At 37.3% G+C, this 27312-nt stretch overlaps 1 protein-coding gene across 2 annotated transcripts in view; it reads right to left on the bottom strand.

The window, feature by feature from the left end:
• Nucleotides 1-25988, bottom strand: part of SAXO6 (stabilizer of axonemal microtubules 6) — a 28460-nt gene extending 2472 nt beyond the window's left edge. Inside the window, exons 1-13 of one of the 2 annotated variants that reach the window (XM_055396030.2) lie at nucleotides 25383-25987; nucleotides 24244-24358; nucleotides 21947-22308; nucleotides 20746-20880; nucleotides 16553-16720; nucleotides 15074-15177; nucleotides 14893-14992; nucleotides 9271-9300; nucleotides 8761-8936; nucleotides 7443-7736; nucleotides 6539-6651; nucleotides 6332-6441; nucleotides 757-1009 (exon numbers count right to left, since the gene is read on the bottom strand). In XM_055396030.2, coding sequence (XP_055252005.2) covers nucleotides 757-1009; nucleotides 6332-6441; nucleotides 6539-6651; nucleotides 7443-7736; nucleotides 8761-8936; nucleotides 9271-9300; nucleotides 14893-14992; nucleotides 15074-15177; nucleotides 16553-16720; nucleotides 20746-20880; nucleotides 21947-22308; nucleotides 24244-24358; nucleotides 25383-25400 — 1978 coding nt within the window. In that variant the 5' untranslated portion in view covers nucleotides 25401-25987. Of the gene's footprint in view, nucleotides 1-756; nucleotides 1010-6331; nucleotides 6442-6538; nucleotides 6652-7442; nucleotides 7737-8760; nucleotides 8937-9270; nucleotides 9301-14892; nucleotides 14993-15073; nucleotides 15178-16552; nucleotides 16721-20745; nucleotides 20881-21946; nucleotides 22309-24243; nucleotides 24359-25382 lie in introns of both variants that reach the window. The other variant, XM_055396031.2, reaches the window with a different exon arrangement.
• Between the last annotated feature and the right edge of the window lie 1324 nt (nucleotides 25989-27312).

Below are 27312 nucleotides of genomic sequence, written 5' to 3'. Positions count from 1 at the left end.
TAAAACTCAAGTAGAAGATAAAAGTTAGTAACCCTTTCCAATTAAAACAAAAACACAGATGGAAAATATGACAGCTAAGATAAGAAAACAGCATCGTCAACATGTCTAACATCTGAAAAATAACAGTGCCAGAAGGGAGGAAGAGAGACTGGAGGGGAAGAAATTACTGACTAAATAATTTAAGAAAATGTCCCAGAACTGAGGAACATGACTTTTCAGATTGAAGAGCTCTACTGAGTACTAGCAAAATGAATGAAAAGGGACCCACCAAAAAAGTTCAGAGCACTAGGTATAAAGAGACGATGCTAAGAGCTGTCAGGGGAAAAAAAAAGTCACACACACAAAAGATCAAAAATAAAAAGTGCATCAGATTTCTCAACAATAATAATGGACGTCAAAAAAGAACAGAGCAATAGCTAATAAAACTGAAGGAAAACATTTTATGACTTGAATTCTATATCCAGGTAACATTTGGTAATGTCTGAAGACATCTTTGGTTTTCATACCTGGGGAAGAGGTGCTATGGCATCTAAGGGGTTGCCTATACATTTTTGGAAAAGAACGTGAGAGACATCTCACACTTAGAACAAAGTGAACGTGGGTACAGCACAATTTAGTGTGTCAAATATGAGATTTTTTTCTGTTTAAAGAAATCTATGTTAACTAAAACTAAATAACAGTATACTTACAGCCTTTGTATACATCAGTATAGCACTTTCATTTTAATAGACAAAAAATTAAAACCTAAATAATTACCATTATGCTGGAATTCTGGATCTCTCAGGGAGCCCTGAATTCGACGAGAAGGATGCCAGTAGGATGGGGCGCCGGGTGGAGAAGCAGATTTCCCAGGTGTGTTAGGTGGGTATTCTGGCATTTTTGAAACTGGAAGAGTTGTCTCAATAAATTTGGGGATACTGGGTTCAGAATCTTCCCTCAAAGGCAAGGGATCAACTGTTTTAATACCAGCAGCTGGAGAAGTCAGGAGGGATACAGCACGACTGTCTTTCTAAATGACAAAAAAAAAAAAAAAAAATAGCATATATTTGGGTATACATATATAAGTAAAACAAACATTTAAATACACAAATAACCATAAATGAAATAGGGAAAAATATGGGGAAAATTTATGAAACCTTCACGTGGGGAAGATTTTATAAGACTAACAACCAGTATAATGATATTTAGCTAAATAAAAACAATATGTAAATACTTTTAAAAAAAAAGAAAAATGACAAACTTGGGGAAAATACACAAGTTATTGGATTGACAATGAATTACCATTGTTACATAAATATTTCTTTAAAAGTAGCAAGATAAACCTAATTTAAAGGTAAAATAAGGATGTGAAGTAAAAGTGAAGTCGCTCAGTCGTGTCCGACTCTTTGTGACCCCATGGACTGTAGCATACCAGGCTCCTCCATCCATGGGATTTTCCAGGCAAAGGTACTGGAGTGGGTTGCCATTTCCTTCTCCAATAAGGATAAATATCAACAATTCATATACAAACTACAAACAGCAAACACATTCTATACCTCACTTATCAAATAATTTCAAAATACAAGTATTAATATAAGTACTAACTTTTCACTTAACAAATCATAAAAATAAATTTTAAGAGACAAACTGTAATACCCTGAGCTGACAAAGATGTAGAAAAACTGGCACTCTCATCAGTGTTACTGGTAGCACAACCTTACAGGGGAGCTGGTAAATCACAGCAAAAGCCTCAATACTGTGGTTCTCTGACCACAAAATTAATACTTAAGGAATATTTACATAAACAGAGGTAACAACAGTAAGAAAAAAAATGTAGGTAAAGGATGGATGATTTCTTTACAGCATTTTTTCAAAACAGGAAAATTAAGATATAACAATAGGCATCTAGTTTTAAAAAATGTTTCAACAATAAGCATCTAGCCTTTAAAAAAAACTATAGTATAACTATAGATATCATATTCACAATTAAAAATCAAATTATAAATTAATGACATGGGAGTACATTTATAATACACTGCTAGGTGAGGAAAAATATATTATGAAAACTTATCTACAGTATAATAAATAAATACACTTTATGTCAAACTCAACAATGGATGTTTCTACAGAAGGTATGATTTTAACTTTTTTGGTTTGGTCAGTATTTTCTGTTTTTCCACAATGATTATGTATCACGAGGGTCAAAATCCCTGTATAACTTCACTTTTAGGATAATGTAAACCAGTAAAATCAAATATAGCGCCAAATTTTCCTGATTATTCCTTGCAATTGTTGCCTTTAATTATTAACTTCGAGTTTATCAATGCAATGTTCAAAACACTACTTTCTGATCTTAAGCATGATTTTCTTCTATTAGAAGGCTTGGCTTATTGCTTCAAAGGGGAGATAGCCTGAGGTCTCACCCAAAATAACAGATTTTTAAAAATCAAGATCTATTAATAAGATAAAAAACACAAATCTTCCACTTGCTTCCCTTTTTAATTACGAAGATGTCTTATGAAAATTGATTTTTTTCTTTTTGTACATATATACAGAATTTGGAATTTCTGTCAAATTGATTTTATTATTGTTAAAACCTGAATTAAATCTGTAGAATACTTGTAGTACATGGGGTTCCCAGGTTTAATTTAACTGACTTCATGATCTGTTCTTGAACCTAAAAATCTCCATACTGGCCTCACTGCTTCTACTCTCCCCCAGCATAATGTGCTCTCCACTGAGCAGCCAGTAATTTTATTTATCAAGTGTATCAGAGATTTATATTTGTTTAATAGCTGGAAATCCTCCAAGGGCTTCCCACTGACATTAGAACAACATCCCCACTCCTTATCCAGCCTCCCTTCCCAACTACATTCCCCACCTCTCCTCTGCCTCCTTCCTCCAGGCTCCACAGGCCTGTTCCATCTGTGAAACTGTCACTGTTGTACACGTGCTGTTCTTTCTATCTGGAAAACAATCACTGGCCCACGTCTCTGCACTGGGCACCTCCCTCATTAGCCAGGTCTTGTTAAAATGTCACCTCCTCAGAGGTGCCTGTTTTGATGACTTAAAAACAGTCTCACCCACCTCTTGAAGGTTGTCTGCAATTTTATTTAATTCACAGCACTCACTACTATCTGAAATTCTTTTAAAAAATCATTTGTCTATTCTGCCAATGAAAATGTAAGTTTCATGACGGCAGAGATTTTATCTTGATTACCGATGAATCCCCAGATCCTAACAGTGCTTGGTACACTGTAAGAGCACAGTAAATTGTGAACTGAATGAATGAAAATGAAACTCCTGATATTCCCCTCCAAAGATGGCTGTGGTGCAGACTTCTCTTACTCAATGCATGGCACGCTCCATCAACCCTGCTGGGTAAGTCAGAAACCTAGGAGGCATTATCCAACCTAGAACCAGGCCTTGATGTTCTTCCCCTCACACAATTCTTTAATTTCACTCATGTCTGTGCCCACCTTCCTAGTCCAAGCTATCATAGCTCCTACCTGGACTATTGCAACGGGCCTTCAGAGGTATCCATAGTCTATTCTTGCCTTCCACGGCAGCCAGAAAGATCTTGCAAAACATAGATCAATCACAACACTCCCATATTTAAAATATTTCAATGGCTTTCTGTTTTACTTGAGATGAAAGAAATTCTTCGTATTGCTCTCTTTTCCAACCTCATCTTGCACCTGCTTCCTGCCACTCATATGACTGGCTTTCATTTCTTAAAACTCTATGTCCTTTCTCTCCACAGATCTTGGCATATGTTATGCTTCTCCCCACACTTTTTACCTAGTTAGCTCTTCTCTGTATCTCAACTCAATTATGATGTCTTCAAAGAAGAATCCTTGACATTCAAGAAGCTTCCTGGTCTTCATTACTGGGTCAATTTCTTCCAGAATAGCAGTATATACTTCTCTGAAACAATTACTAGTTTTAATTTTACTTTTTGGGGGGTGTGATTCTCACAGGACTGTAGGTTCAGTAAAATCATGTACCATGTCTGAAAGTGAAAGTCACTCAGTTGTGTTGACTTTTTGAAACCCCATGAACTATACAGTCCATAAAACTCTCCAGGCCAGAATACTGGAGTAGGTAGCCTTTTCCTTCTCCAGGGGATCTTGCCATCCCAGGGATCGAACCCAGGTCTCTTGCATTGCAGGCAGATTATTTACCAGTTGAGCCACCAGGGAAGCCCAAATATACTGGAGTGGGTAGCCTATCCCTTCTCCAGCGGATCTTCCCAATCCAGGAATCGAACCAGGGTCTCCTGCATTGCAGGTGGATTCTTTACCAGCTGAGCTACATGGGAAGTCCAATGTACTATGTCTACTTTCGCTTATTATCACAAGCACAGAATCTAGCATGTAAGTAAATGGATAAGAAACATATGCTGAATAAAGTGAGCTAACAAACACTTGGGTTTTTAATCTCATTTACAAAATGTACAGATGGTACTTGACAAACCAATACCATGAAAACTCTACTCTCAAGTCTTATGAGACAGTGCTATTTAAGAATTAAAAATGTGGGCTCTGAGAAGAGACTTCCTGGGGACAAATTCAGCTTCACTGTTTGGCAACTGTATCACCTCAGTTTCACCTAAGTGAGAATATTAACAATATTTACCTCACAGAGTCATCATGAAGACTGAACGAATTAATACATGTAAAGTACTTAGCACAGAGCCTAGAACATAGTAAGTGTTCAGTAAATGCTAGCTATTATGATCATCTCCACGTAAGTTTCCCAAACTGCTGCTGCCCCATAATACTCCCACAATTCAAGGTATGTCATTAAAAGTTACCAGCAAAAAATATTTCTGGATATTATGATAGTAATTCTTGTTAACTCCCATGGTAAAAAAGATAGGATGATATTAAACAATGGCAACTGAATGACAGGGATAATTTATTGCTAACTGAATACATTGCTAATTGCTAAATGAATTATCGATATAAATTTATTGATAATTCAATGACTTATGGATTTAATGTTATGATAGTAGCTTTTTTAAGGAAAAAAGGGGGGAAAATCATTGTGTATAGCAGGTTTAATGACTCCTCTGCCTACCAGCAACCAAAGCGTAAACAATGGAGAAAAAAAAACAAATCTAGCTCCTGGTATGGCTACCATTATGATCCAAATGATTGTCACCTCTTTCCTGGATACTGCGATTGATTAACTAGTTTCAATTACTTGCTCTTGCACCTCTATTGTCCATTCCCAATACAGTAGCCAGAGTGACCTTGGAAAAACCTAAGTCAAATCATATCATTCCTCTGCTCCTCCAAAGACTCTGCATTTCATTCAGAATAAAATGCAAAGTCTTTGCTGTGACCGCTAAGGCCCTACACAATTTAATCCCTCATTATGCCTCTGACCTCACTGCCCATTCTACTCTCTCTCTTGCTCTCATCTCCAGCCATGCTGACTCCCTGCCTGTTCCTCAAGGAATCAGGCACCTACTCAACTGGAGGACTTTGCACCTGCTGCTCTTTTTGTAAAATGCCTTCCTAGATATGCATATAGGTCAGTCCCTTACCTGGTTCAGATTCTGCTCAAATGCCATCATCTCATTGAGAACTTCCCTGGCCAATTCCCACTTACTTGCCCTGCTTTATTCTTCTCCTTAGCCCTTGCTGCTGCTGCTAAGTCACTTCAGTCATGTCCGACTCTGTGTGACCCCATAGATGGAAGCCCACCAGGCTCCCCCATCCCTGGGATTCTCCAGACAAGAACACTGGAGTGGGTTGCCATTTCCTTCTCCAGTGTGTGAAAGTGAAAAGTGAAAGTGAAGTCGCTCAGTTGTGTCCGACCCTTAGCGACCCCACGGACTGCAGCCTACCAGGCTCCTCCATCCATGGGATTTTCTAGGCAATAGTACTGGAGTGGCTTGCCATTGCCTTCTCCGCTCCTTAGCCCTTATCACTATCTAAAATCCTGTGTATTTTACCTAATTATCCTGTTTACTGTCTCCCTCCTCCTCTAGAATGTGAATGCAGTGAGGGCCAGGATTTCTACCTGCATCTTTCACTGCTACATCTCCAGTTAAATCAGTGCCTGGACAAAACTGTCAGAGTAGATGCACAATCAATAGTATTGTTTTTCTTCTCTCTCTGTTGTCACTACTGACAGTATTTGAAAGTATACAATCAAAATACAATGGCAATACCCTCAAAAACAATTCAATGCCTTTGCCTTCTGAAGGTAAGTTAATAACATCATCTCCACATATGACAGACAGAATTTTCTAAAATCTGAACCTCTCATGTATTTATTGCATGTGACTAAAATAATCACTTCCTAAAGAGATGTTTTTCTTCAAAGTGTAAATATTTACCTTCCTAAAGTCACTCTTCAAAGTTTCTAAGCCATCCTGAGAGGATATTCCTTTCCTCTGTTCTATGATTGGAGGCTTCACTTTAGATGGAGACACTAAAACAGCACCGCCTGGAAAAATACAGAAGATGCCACTGTTTCAATTTAAACTAAATTATCACGTGGAGGAAGCAGGTGAAATAAGAACTGAACGGTGTCCGCCTATTACCAACAGCTGGAGTGGTAAGATCATGATGAGTCCTCTGGATTCCACCCAGTTCTCTCAGCTTTGGGGTAGGAAGCCTGCCTCCTTTCCCTGAAGACACAGAAGGCGACTCTGACCTACAAATTAAGACAATTATGAAGCATGTCCTCTAGAAAATATGACAAAAAAAATACTTTGCCATCATTATGCAATTAAAGCATAAACCTATAAGAGAAGGCCACTTTGCTTCTGAAAAAATAAGAAATCCACACGCAGTTAAGAGAAACTGACTACTGGAAAAGAGGGGAGATCACTGCAAGTCAGCAACACACTGGAGCATTCTTCCCCTGAATCAGAGCCTAGGTTCCATTAGCTGCAAAACTCGTGAATGAATAATAAGGGGGTTGGACTACGGACAAAAAGCACTATAATCAATGGTAGAGAACCATTCCCCAAAACAATTTGCATATAAATAAACAGAAATTAGCTATTTGCAGAAATCACTTATTTTAACATCACAAAACTTTCTTTTTCAGTATAACCTTCTGATATAAAGAATATTAGTTATTTTTCCTTAAGTCATAAAGGAAGTCATTCTTTCAGAGATATCTGGCTAATCATATCTTGAAAATCATAATTAGCAGGATATAAATAAAAAGAACACTAACTACTTCCTCCCCAAGTAATTCAGTGTTCAAGTGTTCAATTCCCAATTAGTACAGTGCAACTAATGATTTGACTCAAATTCCTGAGTGAATCAAATTATATAAACCATATAGAAATGCCTATTTCATGACATTAAAGTAAAATCTGCTTTTTATTAGTCATGAAACAAAAAATGTAAACTACTATCATTAGTGACAAAATGAAATACTTATTATCTGTGAACAATAATGCGTCTACATACTGATTAATTTAAAACACTTACTCTTCTTTTATCTTGTCTGCTTCAGATTTTTCCTGTACTTCCAACTTCTCCAGCTCTTCCACATTAACTGGCTTGTCCCTTTCCTCCTCCTCCTCCTCCTCTCTTGGTTGTTTCTGTACGTCTTCAGTGGTGTCCTCAGCATCCCAAGCCAGACGCCTTGTAACAGGTATGGGAGCATTTGACACACCCAGTTTCTCTGTGGTAGTTTTCTGGGGCTGTTCTTCCAAGATAGTTCTTTTTTCTTCTAGCTGTGTAGAAGGACATTTCTGCAAAGTCTTATGGCTTGTAGGATCTCTGCATAACAAAGTAAGTTTTATTTTAAATTTAGTAGTTTGAGGTTTCTAGTTGATACTTATTAAGTCTGTCATTTCCTTTCATGGTTCACAACTATGTTTCCCACTGATATTGCTTTGCCCAGATATTGAAGGGAAAAAAAATCAAACTAAGAATTCATTTTATAGACGTTAAAGTTATAATGTATTAAAATATTCCAAAATAAATTTACGTCCTTTTACGCCTACCATCACACATATATGCCTGTACTACTACTGACAAAACTCCTATGTATCTTTCAATTGATAAATGCATACATAAACTAGGACCCCCTAAATGGTTTAACTTGTCCAGTTACTCAATTAGGGTTTGTGCACAAACTCGTGTGTACTTATACACCAAATTTTCAAATTTTGTATTTTAGATTAGGTTAATCTTTTTGAGTCACTGTTAAAGAACAAATTTTGTGGACTTTTAAAATCAGATGTCACATAGTTAGAATTTACAGTTCAATTTGGTATATATGATCATACTAATACTCTATGAAAACAGAAAACTATTTGCGGCAAATCAACGTGCTATTCCTCTTAATAGTTTGTGTTCACTTTAAAACCTAAAATAGAAGATAACTGTTCCACAGAATCAGGGCCAAAGTTCCATATTAATCACAAAAATCCATTAATGAATGATAATGGATATGTACCAATAGCTAATATTCTCTAAGTTTTTATTATTGTTGTCTTTTGTTTTACTTTTAAAGTTTTATGTCTACTGCTAGTCATCCCCATTTTACTCTTAATTGCTAACAAGGAATATGATAAAATCCAAACTTCCAGATTTAAATTATGCATTATTTCTACATAGGTGTGTAAAGCAAGTATGTATAGCTTTACTTTTCACAAAAAATAAACTAAAAGTAGTTAGTGGCTGATATATTTCCATTTGACTATACAAATTTTGAGTCTTCATATCATTTTCCTACATAATTCTACGATCCACATTACTCGATAACATACTTTTCCACCATCCACTAAGAATATCTCACCCAGCAAGATCGAGCGCTCTGATGTTGCTGCTAATGGTTCTTTCTGAGCTCGTGGTTGAGGAGACATCCCAACAGCGGTTGTTTTCAGACAGAATCTGATTCAGATGGTCCCGAGAAAAATGGGTTCCCTGAACTCGTTTCCTATAAAACTCAGCCTTCTCTCGGAGTTCTTTAACCTACACAGGAAAATTGAGATACCATGTATTATTTTAAACGCTCCTTGCAAATACCACCAAGTAGCATATCCAAGACACTGCACAAATACTGCCAGAGACCAAGGAGAAAGAAAGGCAAATATAGCCACATATATTCATAAGGCTATGTGCATTTTTAAGCAGAAATTAAAGTAGTCAAGCTTAAGCACAATGCAATTATTTTATTTCAGGCCAGCAGGCAGGGAGAAATTTGCAGCAGCTAAGAAAAACACTAACACCTACTTCTTTCTTCAACTGAAATTACACAAGTACTCTATGCATTATTACAATTTTGAAAAACATGAAAGCGACCAACCTCCGCATACCACATGGCATTTAGAGACGCCTAGGGGAGGAATACAGAAACATACTTAATGACAGGTTAATGCCATAATTTAATATTAATGGGAATCAGTGAAATATCTTATTATTCTTCCTTCTAAATATATACCAAAACTTGTCAATCAATATTTTTTATAGTACTTTTAACATTTAATTTGGTAACCAAGATACCTTAACATTGCCTTGAAAACCAACGACATTCTTGTATGAGTGGAATGCTATCCACCACAAGGTAATCTAATGACTATTTAAAAGAGTACTAACATGCCAGAAAGCCCTAGCCTCAATCTTTACTTCTTGGCTTATGTACAGCTGCTACTACCACAGAAGTGCCACTGAGACAGTCTCATGACTTCCCCCTCCAAATTCCTCAACATTCCCTTTTAATCAGCCAAACCAGTATTAAATACATAATTTAAAAGACTATCACAATAATAGATGTAATAAATGTGACAAGGTAACAGGATACCCAAAAAAAATATTCTGATGAACTATATATAAGGTGACTCACATATTAATTCCCTCATATGAAATAATATATTTTCACATGAAAAGGAGTCTATTATACTCACTGGCAGAGAAGGCAATGGCAAGCCACTCCAGTACTATTGCCTAGAAAATCCCGTGGATGGAGCAGCCTGGTAGGCTGTAGTCTGTGGGGTCGCTAAGGGTCGGACACGACTGAGCGACTTCACTTTCACTTTTCACTTTCACACACTGGAGGAGGAAATGGCAACCCACTCCAGTGTTCTTGCCTGGAGAATCCCAGGGACGGTGCAGCCTGGTGGGCTTCCGTCTATGGGGTCACACAGAGTCGGACACGACTGAAGTGACTTAGCAGCAGCAGCAGCAGCAGCATACTCACTGGAACTCTTTCATTTTATACATTATACTGCCACCTTCTGACTTTCTTAAATACAATTCCACAATGTAAAAAAATTAAGTTGCAGCTTAAAACTGTTTTCAATAATCTGTTTGATTTATTCTCAAAAAAAAACTGTGTAATTTTTTCCTATCATAAAGACAGAGTATTAGCCTGAAAAGGCTATCTGGATGCTGTCTGCTAAAGCTGCTCTTCTCTCACTTGAAAACAAAAAAGCATATAATGAAATTAGCACTGTGAAAGCAACTGGAGAAACATATCCTCAGCTCCTTAAGGATACTACTGATGCAGAGGGAGGCAAGCGCTACGTCTAATGAATCAGCCAAAGCAAAGGACAGCACCTGCCAGGGCAAAATACCCCCACAAAATCCCAGTAGAATCCTATTGCTCTAATGAACCAAACCTGAAACATTTCCAAAGGATAATTCAAAATATTGTTTTCGTCAAATGTTTTCTTCACTGTCAAAAAAAATTGAGCCATATTCATTTACCTTTTTTTTTTTAACTTACAAAAAATTACTAGTTAATGGTTTTTTTCATTTAACAGGTAGAATTGAGACATAGGGATTGAGTCTGAACTCTTCAGGGTATTCCGAATGCACAGGAACCTTGTAATAAAGTGCCTTGATAGAACCCAGATTTTATTTCTAATAAGCCCCTGCATGCTTCAAATGTATCATGGTCACCCCCATCACCTGCATGATAAAATCTTCATGTCTTAGGATCACTTCCTCTCAAAGCTCTTCGTGCATATCCTCATCAGTACTTAGTTCATTTTTCTGGAATTATTGCTTGTGTCATTCTCCCCTGCTAACCTACAAATCCCTTGAGGTAAGGAATAATGTAGACTTTCAACATTGATTTCACAACCTGTTCCTGAATGTGGACTAAGTGCTAGGCCTGAGCTACACGGCTGGTCGCAAAACTCAGCAAGAAAGGGCCTGCACTCAGTGAACTCACAATCTGGCAGAGGAGGCCGACTTCCTCCTATATGATAAATCATTATCATAACACTGGTATGATCTATGCCATAATAATCAAATGAGATATAAACTGAAGGAAGGTTTCAAAAGGGGGTTCTACCAGTCCTGCGCCGAGTGAGGGCTGAGCAAGAAGGAGCCATGGAGAAGGCTGCATCTATCCATGGGGAGGACATCACTGACTGATGAATGAGAGGATGGACAAACATCCCCCAGTTTTATTTGACACTGATTCTTTTTAAAAAAGGAAGTGGAGATACAGAAATTCTGTAAAAACTTTATTCAGCTTTGTCTGTTACTGACATTTAAAACTCAATGTTTTAAATTGACTTTATCAGCAATCTTTGTTAATAATCTTCATGCTAATGTTGCGATATTTTGCAAATACATAATTTTAAATTTCTGTAATCTAAACTAATATGAAAAAATAGGAGGCTGATATTTTCAAAGTAAGGTGTTTGTTCCGCTAGAAAGCATAAAAAAAAAACAGTGGCTTGAACTCAGTGTTAAAAACAATCCTCACAGCCAAAAACTAGAGTCACTAAAAAATATATGAATAAGCCATGGCAAACAATTAAAGCAATACACACACCCCTTCCCAAGCCAAGTAATATAATCAGATTACATGACATAAATGCTGTAAATAAAATGTCTTCCTTTCTGAATTTCTCTTTCTAAATTAAGAAAACAACTAAATTTGTTTAATATTTAAATGTAAAAATTCAAACTCAGAAAATTGGGGAATAAAATACTTCTTTTTCCCAAAATTCATCCCCTGAAAATGAAGAGTCATCTTATACCTAAAAGTCCTTAAAAGTCTGTCAAATTATAGAACGTCTCTCAAAAGTGGCACTTCATCTTGAAACAAAGTCCAATTTCTGGAGGCACATTAGAAAAAAATGATCTCAACCAATGTAGTTGGGATGATAAGAAAACTACCTAAAAATCAAGGAAAAAAGGCATTTAACACAGATCCAGTAGTTAATCTGAGGATGGGACTTAACAATTGCAACTGTTGGTTGTTATTAAAAAACAACCCTTGAAGTGAGCATTTTGAAGAGGAATAGTGCCACTGGTTATAGTTTGGAGGTAACAATTACTGGACCAAAAAATCAACAACCTTAATGTTATGTGAATACGAACTTGGGACTTGGTTTAAAATACCTAGTGAGTAGATTATTTATAGATTCAAAAAGTACAATATCTCAAAGAGGGAAATAAAGATGACACATGGACTAGAAAACTGTAACACGACTTCAAGGGAGTTAATAAAGTCACCGATGTCCAAGTGCATTTGAAGAGTGTGAATAATACTACATGAAATGTTAGAAGTAGGATAATGTGGGTATACCTTAATTGTTGGTACAGCAAAAGCAGCCACATAAAGTATCTTCCAGGGAAAAAAATGTATATAAGATTTAAGTAAAATATTAAATGTCTATGACCTGGTCAACTAAAACTGTTATCACCATCAGTGATCACTAATCTCATAACTAAAAATTCTTATTCTTTTCTAACTCCAATTTGCTTTTTGAATGATTTTGACCATGAAGTTAAGGCAAACTATTCCACTAATTTAAACACTTTCAACCACCAGTTCAGTTCAGTTCAGTTCAGTCACTCAGTCGTGTCCGACTCTTTGCGACCCCATGAATCACAGCACACCAGGCCTCCCTGTCCATCACCAACTCCCGGAGTTCACTCAGACTCATGTCCATCGAGTCAGTGATGCCATCCAGCCATCTCATTCTCTGTCGTCCCCGTCTACTCCCACCCCCAATCCCTCCTAGCATCAGACTCTTTTCCAGTGAGTCAACTCATTGCATGAGGTGGCCAAAGTATTGGAGTTTCAGCTTTAGCATCAGTCCTTCCAATGAACACCCAGGATTGATCTCCTTTAGAATGGACTGGTTGGATCTCCTTGCAGTCCAAGGGACTCTCAAGAGTCTTCTCCAGCACCACAGTTCAAAAGCATCAATTCTTTGGCAATCAGCTTTCAACCACCAGTAGTAATTAATAAAACAAATGCCCCAGAAAAGTCACATTACCATAGGAATCTTAAAAGAAAGAAATCTTAAATAGGAAATCTTAAAGAAAGATCTTAAATTAACAACAAAAACAAAAATGTCTTCTTCCATGAGGGTAAGAATAAGGATTGTTACCTTATCATGACTTTAGATGTAACAATCCTTCGTAGTCCATTAAATGTTTAGATCTAAACCTTAACTACGCTAAAGCCTTTGACTGTGTGGATCACAAAAACTGCGGAAAATTCTTAAAGAGATGAGAATACCAGACCACCTTACCTGCCTCCTGAGAAATCTGTATGCAAGTCAAGAAGCAACAGTTAAAACCGGACATGGAACAACAGACTGGTTCCAAATTGGGAAAGAAGAATGTCAAGGCTGTATATTGTCACCCTGCTTATTAACTTATATGCAGAGTACCTCATGAGAAATGCTGGACTGGATGAAGCACAAGCTAGAATCAAGACTGCCAGGAGAAATATTAATAACCTCTGATACGCAGATGACACCACCCTTATAGCAGAAAGCGAAGAACTACAGAGCCTCTTGATGAAAGTGAAAGAGGAGAGTGAAAAAGTTGGCTTAAACCTCAACATTCAGAAATAAGATCACAGCATCTGGTCCCATCACTTCATGGCAAATAGATGGGGAAACAGTGAAAACAGTGATAGGCTCCAAAATCACTGCAGATGGTGACTGCAGCCATGAAATTAAAAGGTGATTTCTCCTTGGAAGAAGAGTTATGACCAACCTAGACAGCATATTAATAAGCAGAGACATTACTTTGCCAACAAAGGTCCATCTAGTCAAAGCTGTGGTTTTTCCAGTAGTCATGTATGGATGTGAGAGTTGGACCATAAAGAAATCTGAGCACCAAACAATTGATGCTTTTGAACTGTGGTATTAGAGAAGACTCTTGAGAGTCCCTCAGATTGCAAGGAGATCCAACCAGTCAATCCTAAAGGAAATCAGTACTGAATATTCACTGGAAGGACTGAATGTGAAGCTGAAACTGCAATACTTTGGCCACCTGATGCGAAGAACTGACTTACTGGAAAAGACCCTGATGATGTGAAAGATTGAGGGCAGGAGGAGAAGGGGATGACAGACGATGAGATGGTTGGATGGTATCACTGATTCAATGGACATGAGTTTGAGTATGCTTCGGGAGTTGGTGATGGACAGGGAAGCCTGGCATGCTGCAGTCCATGGGGTTGCATAGAGTCAGGCACTCCTGAGCTACAGACACTACTGAACGGACTGAAACCCTAACTACCAACTCATCTTAATTTTAAAAAGTGTCAGGCCAAGAGATAATCTTTCCAAAACAAGGAGCTAACAGTGGGTGCAGTCAGACAAACTAAACTTGAAAAATGAATCAGTCTTCACTTAAGAGAGTGGAGGTCTGCAGGTTATAAAATAATCAAGTCTATAATGCTACAACTCTATAAACTGACTTAATTAACGTAAGTAGTTGATTTTAAAAATATTTTTAACTTTGAAGACCTTATAATTAATCTCTAAGGAGCTAGTTGGTATTAAAAGGAAAAGCAAATACACTGATCAATAATATCTAACTGATACTTCTGGTGGTATCACTGTATCATATATCTTCAAATTGTAGTCTCTACTACTAGGTAAAACTATTGAAATTAAACTGAAGTAGTATCAGAGAAAATGTGGGTTTACTGAGCTTATATACTCACCTGATTTGGTATGTTTTCCTTCACACGTGTCCAAGCCCCAGCTTTATATAAATACTGGGCTGGGCTCAGAAATTTTGCTCTATATTCTGAATTCACCTTCCTAACAGAAATGAAATGAGAGTAAATATTTCACCGTGCTGATCAGCTAAATACTATGATATTTTTCTTACAAAATACATACCCAAGCCTTTGATGTCTCCAAGGAGTAAGTTTCTTTTTAGGCTGGTTTGAATCTTTTGATTCCATCTCTGCTTCTGATTTTAAAGGATCATCTGTTTTATTACACTAAAATGAAAATAATTTGAACTTTTCATGCTCCATTTATGTTATACATTAAAGTGAAAATACAGATGTCATAAAGTATATTTGGATACTGAATTATAATTGCTTTTAAAACTAAGATTTTACTACTAAGATAATGCAGAAATCACAAGTCAACAAGCAAGTTTTGAAACTAGTATATCTGGTTAGTTTCTTGAAGTATATAGCTCAGGATATGGTTTCATTTTCTAACAGTAAAAATTTTACATACTTGGCTAGGAAAAATGTTTTAATTATATCGTTTACTTATTTAGATGTTCAACTACCTTTTGAACATTGGTCTTACATTTTCCTTTGATATTCTAAATCTACACTTAATTGTTACAATAATTAAATGGAAGGTCCCCAAAAGTAAGTTAGCACATTGCTTTACTGAATAACTTAACAATTCTTTTTCCCTTTAAGAATATCGTAAGTCCAAATAAAAAAGTATTATACATTATTATACACATACATTATATATAATATGTATGTATGATTTTTATAATACATATATGTTTATTATATATGTATAAATCATTTTACTTTTAGTCATATAGTTTTCACTCTTAGAATCCATAAAATAGGTATGACATTCCAGGAGATTCAAAAATAGGACCTATCCCTGATTTACCTATAATTTACAATAGTTTTAACTTGATGATGCAACTCAAATAGATGTAATTTTTTACAGAAGTAGGTGTTTGTATGTACTGAGGTAAGTTGTGTGAATTATACTGGCTATAATTTGGTATACTAAAGCTTCAGTTTAAAATAACATGTGTCCATGTGTATTTCTGTCTTAATTTTCATTATTTAATTTAAAGTATGTGTTTCTATCACAACTGTAACCCCTGAAGTTCACATTACTGAAAGGCCAATCACTTGATATTAGGCATAGCAGACTTACCTGCTATATTATTAAGCATTCGTTGCACTATATTATCAGAGAAGGCAACAGCAAGCCACTCCAGTACTCTTGCCTGGAGAATCCCAGGGACGGGGGAGCCTGGTGGGCTGCAGTCTATGGGGTCGCACAGAGTCGGACACGACTGAAGCGACTTAGCAGCAGCAGCAGCACTATATTATACTTAATTATTTACATCTCTGTCTACCCCATGCAACAAGAGCTCGTGGCCCAAGAGCTGCTTAAGACTTAGTGTGGTTATAATTGTATCCTCAGTACCTACCAGTGCCTGGCTTCTACCAAGCACTCAATGAACATCTGACATTTAGTGAACAAATTAATGAACTAGCTAAAAACAAAAATCTCAAATGGTGGTAAGTAAAAGAAAATGTGATATTGCAAAGTAATTGGCCTCCAACTAAAATTAAAAAAAAAAAAAGAATTGACAAATACCTTCTTTTCAGGAGATACTGTTTCAAAATTTCCGTTTTCCTTCAAATGACTTCTTAATTTTGGTTCTTTCACTGGGGATAAGCCCTTAAAATTTCTTTTGTATTCAGTTTCATGGATGACTGAGTTACCTTTGAATTGTGGAACAAATTTGCTTTTATTGTGGAAAACCTTAAAACAAAAATTACTTTAGTTTAGTTTTGTTAAATATATAGAACTCAGAACTTCAATTCCTTAAAGCGTTTCACATATAAAGTTGAATCATCAGGATACAAAAAAGGGAAAATTATATACGACTATAATTTCATTTCACATGGCTAATTAATAGCCATTGCAACAAAAGCAAAAATAGGCAAATGGGATTGTGTCAAACTTAATAAAAACTTCTGTACAGAAAACAATCAACAGAGTGAAGAGACAAACTATTGAGTACAAGAAAATACCTGCATTCATCTTGTAAGGGGTCAATTTTTAAAATATTTAAAGAACTCAAGGAACTCAACTGAATAGCAAGAAGCAACCTGATTAAAAAATGGGCAAAGAGGCATAAAAACAGACATATAGATCAATGGAACAGATGAGTCCAGAAACAAGCCCACGCATATATGGTCAATTAATTTATGACAAAGGAGTCAAGAATGTAAAATGGGGAAAGGGTTTCTTCAATAAATGCTGCTAAGAAAACTGGATAGTCACACGTAAAAGAATGAATCTAGACCACTATCTTATGCCATATATAAAAATTAAATCAAAATGAATTACAGATTTGAATGTAAGCCCTGAAACCATAAAACTGCTAAAAGAAAACATAGGCTAAGCTCCTTGACATGGTTCTTAATGATTTTTTGGATTTGATGCCAACAACAAAGGCAACAAAAGCAATCATAAACAAGTGGGACTACATCAAACTAAAACATTTTATACAAGAAGGGAAAACATCAACAAAATAAAAAAATAACCTATGGAATGGGAAATTTTGCAAATCATATGCGATAAAGAGTTAAAATTCAAAATAATAAAGAACTCATAAAACTGAATAGAAAAAAAACCCAGCTGATTAAAAATAGGCAAAAGAACTTTTTTCCAAAGAAGACATAAATGGTCAACAGGTACATGAACGCATCACTAATCATCAAGGAGTAAATCAACGTCAATGAGACTTTACCTCACATACATTAGAATGGGCATTAACAAAATATGAAAGATAACAAATATTGGTGAGGATGTAGAGAAAAGGGAACCCCTGTCCACTATGTGGGAATGTAAATTCATATAGAAAGCAGGAATGAGGGGTCCTCAAAAAATTTAAAATATAATTATCATATGATCCAGCAACCCTATTCCAGGTATATATCCAAGGGAAATGAAATCAGTATCTCTAGATAATCTACACTGCCATGCTCATTATAGTATTCACAATAGCCAAGATATGGAATCAATCCAAGTGTCCATGACAGATGAATGGATAAAGAAAATGGACTACTATTTGGCATTTAAAAAGCAAATTCTTTCATTTGCTACAACATGGATGAACCTGGAGAACATACGTTAAGTAAAATAAGCCAGGCACAGAAAGACAAAAATACTACATGGTTTGATCCCACTTATATACGGAATCTAAAAGAATTCATAGAATAGTGGTTGCCAAGGACTAGGAGATGGGGTAAATGGAGATATGTTGGTCAAACGGTACAAAGTTTCATCTATGCAGGATAAAGAAGTTATGGAGAGCTAAAGTATAGCATGACTACAGTTAAAATACTGTAAAAAAAAGTGAAAGTGTTAGTCGCTCAGTCGAGTGTCCCACTCTTTGCAACCCATAGACTGAAGCCCACCAGACTTCTCTGTCCATGGAATTCTCCAGGCAAGAGTACTGGAGTGGGTAGCCATTCCCTTCTCCAGTGGATCTTCCCAAACCAGGGATCAAATCTAGGTCTCCTGCACTGCAGGCAGAATCAATCATTTGAGCCACCAGGGAAGAACTCAGTAATACTGTACTGTATACTTAAAATTTGCTAAGAGCGTAGATGTCAAGTATTTTTAAGTGTTGTACATTCACACACAAAAACAAATGGCAACTATGTGAGGCAACAGATGTGTTAATTTGCTTGACTATAGTAATTATTTCAGAATGAATGCATATATCAAAATTTTATGTTGTAATCAAAATTACAAAATTTTTCTCAATTATACCTCAATAAAACTGGAAGGAAAATCCAAAGGCCAACTTTTGATGCTCACTACTATGTTCCAAGTAATAGCTATTATAATCAAAATACTACTTAAGTCAAAAGAAATAATGAATCATATCTTTTCTCCCAAAGTTCCCTACCACTCTGTTAGTTTGGCAATAGGATAAGTAAAATAGGCAGATTTTAAATCACATGAAAATACACATTAGCTTTACAAGGCAACTTTATCAGCTCTACAGGTTTTTACCTCCTTGACATCAACTTTTTTCTTCCTGCAACAATAAAATATTCTTAATATTTTCAATATCTGACATGCATTTGTTCATTTTTTTTCCTTTGCTTACTTACTTTTAGCCTGAAGCAAGGAAAAAAATCAGGTAATTATCATGTTTCTATTTATAAATGTTTCCTTTTATCCTTATTATTCCATGATATGGTTTCCATTTTATGGTATATTGCCACTGATTACAAAGAAAGTAATGGAAAAGATATGGAGTTCAAATAAGGTGTTTAATTGCTTCATAATGCTGAATAATACACCTACACTTCAAAACCAAACAGTATATCTTTTTAAGTACAGTATAATCTCAAGAACTTTTCTGCCATAAATTGTTCTTACTCCTTTATATATAAGACATCCTTTCAGAAAACAAGTGTCTGATAAAACAAAAACGAATAGCTCCTTTAGGAGTTTCCCCATCAACAAGCATGGAAAAAAATTCTGTCACACAACTCTCCAATCCACAGGCCTGAAACTGCTGATACGCTTTAACTAACAGAGCATTTCTTTACAAAAAATTCTCTGAAATCTTCACTAATGAAAGCAATAAAGCTAGTAGTAAAGGTATTTGCTAGTGGCTTATACTTCTGATACTATAAAAAGAACATTTCTACACAAAGCTTTTCACTGAAATATGTAAAAGTTGTCAATAGGGCTTTGATTTGAATTACCTCTAGCTTATATTCCATAAAAACTAAACAATCACAATTTTCAGGCCATATTTTGTAGGTACATTTTCTATCTAAGAACACTTGTGAGCCAGCAAAAGAAGTATTGATTCTATTCACTAGGTTTATAAAGGGAATGTATTGCTTTAGGCTATATTTTATGTTCCTAAAATGTTATATATATTTCAGGTTTTTAAAAACTGAATAACAAGTAAGCCTAAATCTGCTACAATTTATAAGAGTGGAAATATTATCTTAGTATAAGATGACACGTTATTGTCTTTCTGAATCTAATTATCCTCTCAGTCTTTGGGGATGTATAAAATACAGAGGTGGGTGAGAAAGAAAAGACTAAGCTGCCATGAACCTTTGGGGATATTCTAAATGGAAGTATTTCCTACTTAAACCTAGGAATATAGTTAAGAACATAAATGAGAGTTAAGAGCTAAGAACTTTTTAGAGAATTATAGTAGTAAAAAAAACAGTATATTTTAGTAATGGTAGCCCAATACTAAAACTGTATGAGAATACAATGAAACTTTATATCATTTCTAGTTACCATTTTAGCTTTTGAATTTTATAAACATAAATTGACAATTTCTATCACTGCTCATTTGATATAAAGACAAAATTATATATCTTGCATCACCTCAACCTATTTTTTTACTTATTAAAGTAAATATCCAGAGCAGTTATGCCTTTCTTAGAAAACATAATATATTAGTCAATGAAACACAACACTTCAGAATAAAACCAATTTAATAATTTTTTAGTAAGTAAAAAAAATTCACAGCATGCAAAAACTTACCAGTCCTCAAGTTTTCATTACCCTGTCTCATATTTAGTATATGTGATGGATCTGGCAACAATGATCATCAGTAGCCTAGGACAGTATAATATTACTGCTATAAATCAGAAGTAATAGGATGATTTTAGTAAAATTCTCATTTTTACTTTTCTAGAACCTATCTCCAGATCTACTAATTTCTTTCTATGTAAACTGTAAAACTAGATTAGATAATGGCACTCAAAAATGTATTGCATCCATTAAACTACCTGACTGGCTGCAAAAGCTGGAGCAGGTTGTTTAGGGGTCTTCCAAACAAACTGCCTTTGATATTCAGAATTCCTCAAAACATTATGTGAAGGAACAACCGTCAATCCAGCTTTCTTCTGCAGAAGTCTATCCAACTGTTGGGGGAGAAAAAAAAAAACAGAACATTTAAAGTTATTAAAAATTTCCATTCAAACTTTTAACTGTGATTTAAAAAATATATAAAAATCTACACTCCTAACAAATGTAATTGTATAGTATAGTATTGTTAACCATATGCACATTGTTATAGAGCAAACTTTCAATCGGATAATGTTCCTTTTAAATTGTGACTCTTTAAAATTCCTTTCTTAATACTGTCAAGGAATTATTGTACATCCCAGCAAAAGGTAACACATTTCTCAGTTCCTTCCTCCAATTATTCATAAATGGATCTACTAGTAATAAACAACAGTACATCACCTCACTCACAGCTTGCTTTTGGGACACCTCTTCCCCTGCCCATCAGACTTACATGTTACCTCCCTTGATTCCCTTGTGTCCCCTGGTTTTCCAACACTTCTAAATGCCTCTCCGTGGTTCCAGTCAGTGGTTGGCATGAAATGGGGAGGAAGCAGTAGAGTGGAGAAAACTGTGGAAGGCAGTGAGGTGTCTGCACAGGGCCCTGCGGCCTCTGCTTATGTGCTTGCAGGGGACTTCCACAGGCCAGCTGTGACATAAGAGAGCAAAACTGCAAGATCTTTTGAGATCCAGCCAGACCTCTCCTTTCTTTTGCATTTTGCCAACTGAGGCTTTGTTTTTTTTCCTCTGGTATACAACAAGAAATTGAAAAGGGCCTAGGTATAAGTCAGCTCACCATCCCTGCCAGAATAGCCTACTCCCCTTCTCTGTCTCAACTTGATCTCTCCCTTAGGACTCAGGTGCTGATATATGATAAATGAAATCCAGAGGCAGAGGCAGACTGTCTTCCCAATGAAGGGATATCTGAAAATAACCAGTACAAAATGGCAACTGTTAAGAATAGAATTAATTCATAACAACTCAAGTCAACTATCACCTTATCGTCTATTCTACAGACTTTGAACAAGAAAACAGCAGAAAAAAATTAAGCACAAAATGTAATATTACTGAAATGATAAAATTTATAGAGAATTCTATGCTTCTGAAAAGAAATACAGTGAATGCACATACTCTATCACCTACATTTTCTGAAAGAGGCTTGGTAGAATGTTTCAGCTCCACATTTTCATTAGCTGGTACGTGGTTTGCTTTTACATCCTCCTTATTTTCTACAATATCTGAAGCCCCCTCAGTTCTAGAGTCTGCAGAGTGAGATCTGGTTCTCTTGGGACCCCTGGAGGCTTCTACTGCAAGAAGTCTTTCTTGGTTAACATCTTCTGTTTGTTCTGCCTCCTGTGATTCTGGTGTTCTAGGAGCTTCAGTTTCTGGTGATAGGACCACATCATTCTCTGAGGTAGCTCCATTCCACTCAAGAGATTTTGAAATCTGTGGGTCATGATGAGGGACTCTTCTTTTCGAAATAAAACTGGGCTCTTTTGTGATTCCTACAAAATATAATATGCAAAATTAGCAGAAACCAAAGAATAAAGCCACAAAGACAACTTTGAATCACATGTATGAGAGAAGAAATGGAATTTAAAATTCACTTGAGATACACAATATCCTTCCAGTTACAGGATAATAAAAAAAGTACAGTTTTTCAATGTAAAATCTCTAATTTTGCTTTAAAGAAATAGTAAAAGTTTGACCATAATTTTAAATTGGGGTCACGATGTTCAAGTTATCCTCACACAAGTCACTAGAATTGCAACGTGATGGACCTGGCAAGCCAGGCGGAATGTGTTGCCTCCGTTTCTAATTACTTTCCTGTGCTACTTAGTAGAACAATGGGCCCTGGTACTGTCAAAATTTGGAACTTTTCACAAAGCTTCTCTTATGCAGTGCAGACCAAGATGAGAAGGGATGAGATGTCATTATGCTGGATCTTGGCTCTGTATCTGCCTTGAGTTCCTGAGAAGTTAAAGAGAATGAACCCTTTGAACCAGAGCTAAGATACTATTTCTCTATATTTCTCTCTGGAAAGCAAATGTCCAAAAAACTTAACCTTCTACCCAGGTAAGAGGAGCTCTGCAGAATGACAGCCACTGAGATACTGCCCTAGTTTGGAGCTATTCTTTAAATAGAAAGAAGACGGTGTAGGATGGAGAAGAAAGATTAAGACTAGAAGAGAAGGGAAGGTGGACAGACAATCTGGCATTAGCTAAAAAGAAATCTTTAGCTTCTATCATGGACGTTTTGGCCGTTGGACCCAAAGTCTCCATTGGTGCAAGTCTCCCCTAGACCACGGTCTTCACACTGGATGCATATATGTCTGGAGGCATATAAAGACATCTGGGTGAGGGGTGCAGAAATGGCAGCTTAAGGGAATCACTTTCCAGATCCTCACTTCCATATGTGCCACTTCCTGACACTGATCTGCCTAAGGGCTTCATCTGCCATCTGTAGTTTCCTTTCTCACCGTTCCTTTCATAATCACCCTTTGCCCACTTTACAAAAGAAAGACACGCCTCTCAACCACCCTATGGAATAAAAAAAAAAAAAATTGTCATAGGTGGGGAGGACAAAGGAACAATTCAAGAAAGCACAACTCCTGACGCGGAATATTTGACAAAGCAAAGAAGGCAGAGATTAGAAATAACAAAGGAACAGTACCTTATTTTATCTAGCTCCACTACATTTGAGAGATTTATATTGAGACACTTAATCTAATAGAGCCTCAAATTCGTGGAATTCTGGTCATTTGGAGAAGATGATGAGCACCACCCTGCCTAAGATGCAAGGACACTTGGGCTTTGAAGCCAGGCTCTGGGCAAAGGAGCCTGACAATTCAGAGGAATATTAAAAGAACCACCCACACTAGTCCACTCTTCCCTTTGTTCTCCAAACCTAATCCTGGAAATATGCTCTTCTTACTAATTTCCAGACTTGGCATCCCACTCTTTGAGTCTTTTTCTGGCTTCAAACATCTAAGATTGGAGGAAATATCCTACACATCTGCACTTTCACAGGGGTCACAGGAGGAGCACCTAGCCCTTAACAGGAACATCTCATTCATCACTCCCAACAATCCTGTGCAAGGGGCTTCCCAAGTCCCGCTTGGTGAAACAGGCCCAATTTGTCCAAAGTTACACAGCAAATGTGGACTCAAACCCAGGTTTATGCATTCATTAAAAAAAAAAGTTTTAATAAGCTTTAGAATGTGCCAAGGCCCTATGTCAAGTACTGGACAGGAACACAGTGATGAAGACAGAGCTCTGTTCTCAGAGATCTTATATTCTAGTGAGGGAGAATTAAGCAAGCAGGTTGAATCAAATCAGTCTGTCTCTCTCTCCTTCTATCACACTCTGGGAAACCACAGATTTTTAATCATTTTGCCCAAGGTTTATTCAGTTATAATGACAACTAATTGTTCAACTTACCTAACTGATCTGATCTAAGTCCAGCCCATGGGTGTCTTCTCCCCACTGAGGAATTACAGGACTCTGACAAATACGACTTTTTCCACAGAAAATTTCTCTGGTATTCACTCAACCCCTGTAATGCAAAGTACAATGTAATTAATGAAAGTTGTTTTAAAGTATATATCAGTAAAAGTCATTTCTGAACCTCTAAAAAGAGTGGAAATACTTAAGACTAATTAAACACAGAAGAGCTCCTTAATAATAGCTCCTAATATTTACCCAACCCTGCGCTAAGCAGTTCAGTATTATAACCTTAATCCCCACAACCACTTGAGGCAGATGCTACTACGAATCTGAGGCTCAGAGTGGCTACCCTTTTGCTGGATGTTGGATTCAAAAGCTTGAGCTTTTGTCTGAAAATGGGTGGCAATCTAAATCCTCATCACTATAATTATCCTAACTAATGAAGTTCTCAGTAAGTACACAATATTATATTGCAATATTATGCCTAGTTCCTTGTGAAGTTTCGTAAAGTTAACCAAGAAAGACAAATTCCCCTCCCATTCTGAATACAAACCCTCAAGATAAAAGAAAACTGCAGGGCTTGTGGAGCACTATGGTCAACTGTTATGCTGCAGGGTGCTTGACCATGACAGCTACCAATTACCTGGAACTATCAACAAATCTTAAAGAAATGCATGATTATGAATAATGTGTTTCTTATACCCTGTCTTTAATCTTGTCAAGGTTCCATTTCTCAAGTCTTTAAAAGACATAAAGCACTCTGAAGTTTTAAAGGGAAGGGGTGTTAAATGCTTAGCAGTGATGTGGTCCACAGGTACCCCAATCTGAAGCCGCCACAGTTCCCATTATAAAGTGCCCTCTATATACACGCCTCTGAGCACCTCCCCCCCAAATAAATCCATCTCAAACAATCTAACTCTTCCACTCGACAACTCAGAACGGAGTTTGAGCGGAGATGGGGCTAGGTAAGAGGAGATGAGCATCCTCCGGGATAGTGACAGGCAGGCTCGGGAGCTGACAGGTTCTACGGGGCCGAGGGGCGCGGCCCAGAAAGCCAGTGAGGTTCCGGCACGCCACACCCGCCCCGCCCTAATTCCCCACATCAGGCTTCGGGCCCGGGACCCCGTCCTCACCTTGAAGCGCACCGGCATGTCGGCCTGAGCTGGAGCCCCCGCCACCCCGACAGTTAACGGGACAAAAAGCTCCGAGGGGGCGGGGCGACAACAGTAGCTTCCCTAGCAAAAGCTTCTGCCCAGCGTCCGCGACTACGCGCCGGCGCACTCCGCGATTCCCTCCTTGAGCCCTGTCACTCTGCTTTTCCCCGCCCATTCAGAAGCCTAAGAGCCAATTGAGACTCGATAAACCCCATGCCGTCATTAAGATTCGACCAATTAGTGTCGGAAAGGAAAACGCCCGCCTCCCGAGCCAAATCCCGCGGGCTGGTAGAAGTGGCGGGCCCAAGGCCTGCCAATGAGGCTCCCGGACCCGGGGTGGGCGGGACCACGCGGGAGCTTCGTCCTGAGGAGATCTTGATGGCGTCTGGTTTGTGGCCCACCCTGCAACAATGGTTTAACTGCTGGGATTCGTTGAGTCACCGAGCTCGCTGGGCCCCGATTCTTGACGTCATAAACAGGACGGTGTGTTTTTAATTCCAATGTGTATGACAGAACCGAATGTTTCTTTTTATGAAGTGAAAATATTCAGGTCTGTTCTTTGGAATATCAATTCCTGTCATGAACAACCACGCTACACTGTTTACTATCATATCAAAGGAAAGAGGCCAGAAAATAAATATAGCTTAGGCAGGCCAAAGCCCATTTTTTTTATTGCATCTTGAAAGGCAAACTGCTGTCTTCTGGTGATGTTCTTGCCTCTCACAACCCCTTGCCCTAGAAGATATACATATAACTCCTAGATTAGGACGCATTCATTAATGATGGTTGTGAGTCTCAACTCTCAGAGCCTCGGCTTTGTTTCTCCTCTCATCCTTTTTAAAAAATGAAATTTCGCTTGATTTTTATGAATTATTGCTGTCATCATCAATAAATATTTCTTGAGATTCTACCTTTGAGAGAATGCCATGCTGACCCTAACAACGGAAAAGAACTCTAATCTGCTTGGGGAGAGTGAACATATAGTCCGTAATAGTACAATGTATCACGTGCTAAATTGCCAAATAAGTGGTATTAACAACATAGGAATTGGAGGAAGGAGTCATCCCTAAAAGTGATGGGTAGAAAAAAGTTCAGGAAGAAAGATTCAGACTCAGCCTTGAAGATTAGAAGAACTAAAATAAGTAAAGAAAATGAAACAGTTAAAGGATAGATGTCTGAATGGAATGCTGCCAGGCTTCTTCCAGGAAGAACAAACGCAGTCTCATTTTACTTTCGTCACTTGTTAACTGAAGAAAAGGATACCCTCTTGTAAACTTTCAAATATTAATATTAATCCTTGATGCCCTCCTTTAAGCATTTTCTGCAGAGGCTTGTCTTCTGAATCCTAATTAATGTGTCTGTTCTTCATCATCTGAGATACTTAAAAATTCATTTGAAGGAGCCACCTGATATCTGAAATAAAGAGAATATTAAATTAGTCCCTGTATAGCCATGCATCCAAGGGGCCCTTGATAAATATTAATTGGCAATGACAGCATCTCTGTTGTGTAGATTAAGAATGGCACAAACAAGATGCAGTGAAACATAAAACAAAAATCCTCTGCAGGAAGGCAGACCAGATCTAGGATCTTATAGGATAGGAAAGATACAGCTCTGGTTGTACACAAAATGAGAGTTTTATAGCCAGTTTTGTGTTTCACCAGCTTTTAACACTTCACTGCTGCAGGCCACAGACCCAGTACCCTACCAAGTTCCACCTATATGTTCTGGGGAGGCCCTAGGAAGTATCTCAAATGCACTTACAGCCACCACATAGAATTTGCCCAGCAGCACTGTCACTTCTTACAATAGTCACACATCTCTAGGTGTCACTCTTCCTGTTGACACTAACATTTACTGGGGACTGAGTCACTACTGGGCACAGACAGCATGGAGCCTCCTTGGCCTG

The sequence above is a fragment of the Moschus berezovskii genome, chromosome 6 (genome assembly GCF_049115385.1).
Source record: "Moschus berezovskii isolate FMDL1 chromosome 6, NW_MosBer_1.0, whole genome shotgun sequence".
NCBI classification, from domain to species: Eukaryota; Metazoa; Chordata; class Mammalia; order Artiodactyla; family Moschidae; genus Moschus; species Moschus berezovskii.
This window is presented reverse-complemented; position numbering and strand designations above follow the sequence as displayed.